Below are 7,954 nucleotides of genomic sequence, written 5' to 3'. Positions count from 1 at the left end.
GGGTTCAAATGGTGACTTCCCTGTTGCACCATCAGGTGTTCTGAGGTGCTGAGTCAGTTTTAAAGTCAAGGGGACCTCAGGATGTCCCATTAGAGGTGCAGTTTCAACTCCACAGGAAGCAGCAGGAAGAGGAAACACCTGTAAAGGTGTCATAACAGATGTGGTGGTGATAACAGTAGCATTACTGTTGATGGGTGTTGTAGTAATAACAGTGGTGATAACTATTAGTAGTCACTGACATGGTGTGATAATGGTAAAAACAGCACGAATTGTGGTTTCAGCAGGTTTGATCGTTTTATCAGTGACAACAACAGCAGTTATGGTTGCTATAGTAACAGCAGCAGCAGAAATGGTGATAAACAGTTTGGAGGTGTGGTACCTCCCCAGTGGGAGGAGCTTGTTGTATAGTGTGCACCGCAGCGGGGCGGCCCAGTGCTTACTGGAAAGTTTCTCAACAGGTGGACATGAGTTCAAACCCTCATGGTCCCGAAATGTCCTAAGAGCTTGTGTAGGGAGCTTCTTAGAGCGGGCAGACTTTAGTCAGAAATTTGAACTCAGACACCTAAAACAGCCACCTAAGATTAGTTTCAATAAGCTAAATTAGTATAGCTAAGCTGGGCTAGGTGGAGTGGAGCAAGCGTGCACAGCAGACACATAATTGGACTGACATCACAACACCTGATTTTAACACATGAGATTACAGACCCAGGAGCAGCCTAGAAAAAGATTTTTTCATTTAGTTTCGATCAGACCCTCTGTGTTTTATGGTGATTTGTCAAAATTATGATGGAAAAACTTATTTACACAAGCTGTAAGCAAAGCACTGAACTCCAACTAGCTCTGGGAGTGAATTCTGTCAATATAGGTGGAAATAATCATATTATTAAATCTAAAACTGAGAAGAACATGGACACAGAACTAAAATGACCCCAAGCACCACAGCCTGCTGTTGTTTCCACAGATTTTGACCTCTCTCTCTCCCTTTCGCTTTCTTCTTGCTTGCAGAGACTCTCATTTGCTGTGGGTGATAGTCAGGATGTGCTGACTCAGCAGAGCGTCCGAGCTTCCAGTTGCATTCGCCAGCCTCCTCCTTCTGAAGCTTCCCCGTCCACCCAGGAACCTGTTGCATCACAAGCACCTATGGAGAGCAACCCAAAGAGGTGGGTGCTACAGCCACTGTCTCCCAGGCTCAACCCCTCAGACCTGCGCACCATCCTCAGTCCCACTCCTGACCTGGAACCCAGCTGGAGCCCCTCCAGCGTTTCCGCCGATGGCATCTCCGTCTCACGGAGCCAGTCCTCAGTGGTGGTTTCCTCCCAGCAGGACGAGGTGTCCCGGGATGTTGTGGTTCAGGCCAAGCAGGTGGCAGTGTCGGAGGAGAGAGGGAGCATTAGTGACGAGTGGCAGCCCAGCAGCCCCAGCAGCCCCAGCAGCCCCAGCAGCAGCTCCGGCTCCCACTCTGGCTTTTATTCCTTTGTGGACGATCCAGCGAGTCCTGAGGCAGAGCTAAATGAAGCGTGGATGGTTTCTCCTCAGAGGCAGGCTCAGCTGGCCATGCTCAAGCAGGAGGACAGCTTCAAACTGCAGACGTATTCCAGTGGCAGGAAGCCAGAGAGTCTGTTTCAGGAGAGCAACGGAGACTCAAAATACAAAGTGCATACAAACAACGGCATCAAAGTAGTTGAGGAGGAAGAGGAGAGGGAGCTTCGAAAAGAGATAATTCGTACCCAAGCGCCTAAGAAGACCCCTACGCTGAAGAAGCAGTGGAGTGCACTGGAGAGCCTGGATCTGAGCAGCTCTCCTAACAGGCTGATCGAGGGCTTCAGTCTGTGTTATGAGCCTATCAGCCCCAGACCAGAGCCAGCCCCACCTGCTGAGCCGGGAGCCATTGACAAAGAGCAGATCAACTTCAGCGCAGCTCGGGAGCAGTTCCTGAAGATGGAGAAGGCCAGACTGCATGCCATGCTCAGTCCTCCCAAGTTTAAAAAAAGTCTGAGCAGATCATCGCTGCAGCCAGATGTTGATGTGTCTTCATCCAGGCGAGAGAAGACCAACAACACAGAGGAGCTGCTGAGTGACGCTGCAGCTTCATTCACCCCACAGGGCGGCGGGGACCCTTACACTGGAGGAAAAGTTATGGTGTACCGAGCTGAGGAGAGGTTCACCAGGCAGAGCAGCGTGTTCGATGACCTGGACTCTGGCCTGGAGGAGCTGTCAGCGGAGGCGGGAGGTGGCTACACCAGTGATGGAAGCACATCCACCGACAACATTCACGAGGGGAGCAGGGATGCAAAGTCCACAAGCAGCTACGAGACACCAATTGAAAGGGAGATCCGGATTGCTCAGGAGCGCGAGGAGAACTTGCGGCGTTCACGAGGCTTGAAGCTCATCGACAACAGGGCTGAGATGGTGCAGATCAAGACCAAGCCTTTGCCGTCATCGTCGCTAATGCCCATTAAGGCCAAAGAGAAGAACAGAGTGAGCTTCTTCATCCAGCGGGAGATCCAGAGGGAGGAGGACCTTCAGCAGCAGAGCAGGGTTGTGGGACGATACAGCCAAAGTTCTCTGCAGGAACTGGTGGAAAGAAAGAAGGTTTTTGAAACACAAGACAAATCTGATACAGAACACAGAGAAAGGAGGACAGAGGAAAGATCTTGGTCTGAATCTGGAGAGAGGAGTAACAGCTCAGACGCCGAGGGCTTCCCCTCTCCTTGCTGCCCTCACCGACACCCTGAGGAAACAGAGCTATACATCAGCCAGAGGAGCTCAGCACCCATCTCCATCACCTTGTGGGGCTCGGACCACCAAGACCTCAGCACAGTTCTTCCCAAAGGTTTCCCAGAGGATCGAGTCAGGCTGACAGGTGCTGAGGCGCAGCGGCTGGCGACACCTCAGGTCACGGTGGTCGACAGAGCGACCAGCACTGAGCCTCCATCTGTGGAGGAGAAGAGGGATCCTGCACCAACTGGCGCTCTCTTTGGAAGAATTTATTCATCCATGTCATCTTCCCACTCCTCCACCTCCCTCACCTCACCGACCTGGAGTGACTCTGTCACGCTCACACATCAACATGATGCAACCACACTTCCATCCTGGAGGGAGAACCTGGAGTCCACCGGCCTGCAGACCAGAAGACAAGGAACTCCAGATCTGATTCAGAAGGAGATTGAAGAGGATCTGAGGCGGGAGCAGGAGCTCCGAGAGCTGAGGGAGTCCAGAGAGGAAAACGTGGACAGAAGTTCCTCTCAGACCAACGAGCCTCTCTTCTCTCCAGCTCCCCTGGTGGAGCAAGCAAACAAAATGGCCGTCAGTCAGTTTTACCCAGCGTCAAAAACAGGTATGAGTCTCCACCTCATCCCCTGTGTGTCAGGTTAGGAAAGTTAATTTACTGCAATAAATGGGTATCTGGTGCTGTAAGATTCTCATATTTTATTGTGACAGAACAGAAGAGCTCATCTGCTGAAAGCTGAACTCATCTCAGGGAAGGTGTTTCATTGGCTTGTTTCTGCTGGCTTTCATAAACTGCAGGGAATGAGTAACTTAATGAGAACAGGACCAAAGTCCAGGTGTAGTGGACCAGCAGGTCTGTACTTACTGCAATGATTAACCACCGACCGGCCCGAAGGAGCTCAGCCTGCAGGAACACAAACCAAACCAATAAAATGAAACGCCGCAAACGGTTCTCCAGCAGGCCCAAGACCATGTTAACAACAAAAAGGCAATTTAAAAATGACTGACAGTGCATAAATAATTTATCCTAATTATTGAAGTGGGTTAGAGTTAAGGGTTAGGATTTTCTTTGGTTAACAAAACGGTGCTTTCCCTCTCCAGTCAAAAACAGATTTGCTTTTTGTTTTTATCCGTGTGGAGGTTGGACTTCAGATTGGATGTTGGTGCCAAATCTGCTTCTGCAGCGTTTTCACATTCCTCCACCGAAGGGGGCGGAGCTTGTCCTTGTCACGTACGAGCACAATCTGTGACTTCACAAATGAGACGAAGCTGAACCCGCCCGATCGGCACAGATTTCACAGCCGTCATAGATTGTCGCATGCTCAGTGAGGAGTTACAGGCTTTATTTATTTTAAAAACCTATAGAATAAACATATAAAACCATTATTTAATAACTGCAGAATTTTTCCAAGGATTTAAAACACATCTGAGGGCATTGAACATTTATACAAACCGAATGATAAAACTTCAGTATTCATTTATGTCTGGAGATTATGGCATTTCAGAGATTAACTCTTCAATTTTACTTGCCTCTCATAAAAACATATATGAGGCTAAAGCTAACCCTCTGGGCAAATATGATGCAGAGCTGCTAAAAGGAGAACACGCAGGGGTCAGAGGTCAGGACTGTCAGGATGACTGATCAAAATTTTATTTTCATTTTCAATTTGAATAACAAAGGGAGCATGAGTGAATAATACAGAGGCACAGGGAGGTAAAATAACAAACAACAAACAGGAACAAACAAGAAAAAAACAGGAAATTAATAACAATAATAAAAATAATTAATTTAAAAAAGCAAGGGCATTGAGAAACAATTTAAGAACACAAGGTAGAGAATTAAGAATAAAGCTAACCCATAATTAATAGGGGTGGTTAAAAAAATAAAATAATAATAATAATAAAAAGGGACACAATAATAGTGCCTCCTTTCCATTTATTTCCAAACAATTATCAGTTTATAATCGGGAATCATTCCGAATCAAAAAACGATTTTAAATCAAATTGGACACCCAATAATCGGAATTAAGTCATGAAAGTCCCACACCCCTAATAATTAATGTTACTAATGATAAACTTAAAATATAAAAAGTACATAGAATTCCTTAAGCAAAGTTCTTAACAACATAAGAACAGGGCCTGCGACACTGAGCGACAAACAATACATTAAATATGGATGAAGAAAAAGATGATGTCATTGTAAAACTAGTTAATCCTTTGAATACCCTTAATGGCATTAGACCAGTTCAGCAGGGAATCAGATTTTGCACCATTAAGTCTTGCAAGATTCTAGATTCAAGATTCAAGATTTTTATTCGTCACATGCATGATGTGCGGGTACAGCAGCAGTGAAATGCAACTGCAACAACTCCAGAACTGTGCAAGTAAAAAATAGATAAGAATAAAATAGATAAAAAATTAAATAAAAATAAAATAGAAAGTATGTATAACACTCCTATATACAATATACAACCTATGTACAATATACAATAATATACAATAAGTCCAAATAAATACAAAGTAAGAAAGGGAATAGAAGAAGAGTGAATGAATGGGAACGTGACAGGCACTGACCCACATCCACAACTGAGCTGCAGGGCATCTTTCAAGTCCACAGATATCAAAAACAAAATTAAGCCAAAGTCTCCTCAAAGAGATGGTTCTTTATTATAGTTTTCTTAGCTGCTGTTGAAGCTGCCATTAAAATACACTTTTCCTGAAAAGAAAAATAAACATTAGGGTTGAACCCTAGTCGAAGCAGAGCAGGTGGGAAGAGATTTACCGAGTAAGTCACGTGAAGCTGGAACTCATTTTCATGCGTTTGATCTTTCAGATGAGAGCCGCAGCGCCTCGTCCCCCTCCCCCCGTCCTGCAGGCCGCCTGCCCTCCCTGTCCTTCACCACCGCTCAACCCTGGACCTCCTCCTCTCTCCCTTCTTCATCCTCTACTCCATCCTCATCCTGCCCTCCCTCATCCCTCTATCTTCCTCCCTCCTCCTCCTCCTCCCTCCAGTCCGGAGCTCAGAAGGGCCTGACGGAGACGCTGCTGGAGGATTTCGAGGAGAGGCGAGTCAAGCAGAAGCTGGAGGAGAGCTCGGTGAGTGAGACGAGGATCACTGAGAGATGGTTCAGGGCGATGTTTGACTCAAAGGCTTTTATCACATGGCTGTGTTGAATACTCAGTTCTGATTGGTCAGTGAACGCATTCTGCAGTCGGTTATTTGTACCTTCAAAAGCAGCAACAGGACGGAGATCCACCTGTTAAATTATCTGTGAAATTATTTCATGACTACACCTGAAAATTATTCTGGGAGGAATTTTATGATATTTTTCTTGTAATTATATTTTTCTTACACCTACATATGTACACATGCACACATACATAATTACACACACACACACACACACACACACACACACATACACACACACATTTTTAATGCTGTTAAAAAGCATATGTTTTTTTTATTATTATTATTATTTTATTTTATTTTACTTCTTATGCTCCGGTAATTCTAACCCTAACCCTAATTTGCTGATTTCCTCTCTCTTGTTTCTGAGAGACACTCAGTGAGTCTGCTCAGGCTTCAGATCAGGGTTACTGTTGTATTTGAAGCAGGACGTCCAGCAAAAAATAACCCTAAATACACCTGACAGACCACAGGCAGGTAACTTAGTGATGTCACAGCAGGTGTGGCCTTGATCAGCAGGCCTGCAACACAGGTCCTGGATCAGTTTGATCAGTGCTGACATCAGCTAAAGGAAAGGTTTGAGGTTTGAAAATGTTTCTCTCTGCTCTCCACAGTACGCAGGAATCCAGCCAACAGACGACATCAACAACGAGGTACGTTCACAAGCTGGGACAACAACAACAAACAAATAAAAACAAAAATTAAATTACAGTAAAAAACTGCTAAAAATACAAAAAGGTAACAGAAACGTAGCTCCTGGTGTTCAGGCGTTTGAGTTTCATGTTTCTGCTCCAGGTTCTGGAGGCCACGCGTGTCACCAGGCACAAAAACCAGCGAGCTCTGCGCTGGGAGGCCGGCGTCTTCGCCAACCAGGACAACCAGTGAGCGTCCCGGCCCAGCGGGGGCGAGGCCGCACGCCACGGCCAGCAGGGGGCGGCGAGGGATCTTCACCATGTCTCGGTTCATCTTGAGGAAGTTCTTCTCACCAGGAAGTCCAACCAGCAGGACGTCTGTCCCTGAAGAGCTTCACTCACACTGACACTCCACAGACCAGTTTGGACTGGTTTGAACTAGTCTGGATTGGTTTGAACTGGTCTGAGCTGGTTTTACCTAGTTTGCACTGGTTTGAACCGGCCAATCAGCAGCAACAGTCTGTGAAGATGACAGCCCTCGCCTCGTCCAATCAGCTGCCAGCTGCTGAGGACAGAACAGAGGAGCCCCGAGCCGCTCCAGCAGCCGGCAGCCTTCACACGTTTACAGACTCTGGTTTGTTGTGGCGGTGGGCGTCGGCCTGCAGCGGTGGGCGTCGGCCTGCTGTGGTGGGCGTCGGCCTGCAGCGGTGGGCGTCGGCCTGCTGTGGTGGGCGTCGCCCTGCAGCGGTGGGCGTCGCCCTGCAGCGGTGGGCGTTGCCCTGCGGCAGTGGGCGTCGCCCTGCATAGAGCGCCAGCCTCTGTCTGGTTGAAGCTCCGCCTCCAGGCTCTTCTGCTGCTGTTTGGTTCTTCAGGGAAGAAACTAAAGAGGAAATTTGTTTTGTTCGATTCTTTTAAGTGATGCATCGAAACTGAAATGACGCAAATAATAAAACAGATCCAAATCTCCCTTCGTTGTTTGCGAGTCATGATTTGTAGTTTGTTGGTGCTGATTGGCTGCTCAGCGGTGATGTCACAGTTTGTTCAGGGGGTGTAAAGGGCTCATGAAGAACTGATGTGACCTTTGACCTCTTCACTCTGACCAGGGCAAACGCTTTCCTTCCCTGCGTTCCAAATCTCATACTTCTACTTTTTCCTTTTAGTATGTACTGCAGCTGCCCTTACAAAGTATGCAGTGTAGTATGCAGTATGCATGTGTATGCATACTATTGGGACACACTCCATGCGTCCTCCCTGAGCTCCGCCCCTCTCGCTCACTTCCTCCTCCGTCTGTAGCTCCACATTTGAATGTTGTTGTTGCTGTTTCATTCTGCGCTGTCCTCTGTCTGATTTCTGATCTGCTGTCTTCCTGTAGCTGCTGCTCTACCTGAGCCAGGTGAGGGCC

At 47.2% G+C, this 7,954-nt stretch overlaps 1 protein-coding gene across 1 annotated transcript in view; it reads left to right on the top strand.

The window, feature by feature from the left end:
* Positions 1 to 7,488, top strand: part of misp (mitotic spindle positioning) — an 11,332-nt gene extending 3,844 nt beyond the window's left edge. Inside the window, exons 2-5 of the mRNA XM_030048777.1 lie at positions 1,006 to 3,337; positions 5,564 to 5,826; positions 6,535 to 6,573; positions 6,716 to 7,488. Coding sequence (XP_029904637.1) covers positions 1,141 to 3,337; positions 5,564 to 5,826; positions 6,535 to 6,573; positions 6,716 to 6,805 — 2,589 coding nt within the window. The 5' untranslated portion in view covers positions 1,006 to 1,140 and the 3' untranslated portion in view covers positions 6,806 to 7,488. The remainder of the gene's footprint in view (positions 1 to 1,005; positions 3,338 to 5,563; positions 5,827 to 6,534; positions 6,574 to 6,715) is intronic.
* The last annotated feature ends 466 nt before the right edge of the window (positions 7,489 to 7,954 follow it).

Source organism: Myripristis murdjan, chromosome 4, assembly GCF_902150065.1.
Source record: "Myripristis murdjan chromosome 4, fMyrMur1.1, whole genome shotgun sequence".
NCBI lineage: Eukaryota > Metazoa > Chordata > Actinopteri > Holocentriformes > Holocentridae > Myripristis > Myripristis murdjan.
This window is presented reverse-complemented; position numbering and strand designations above follow the sequence as displayed.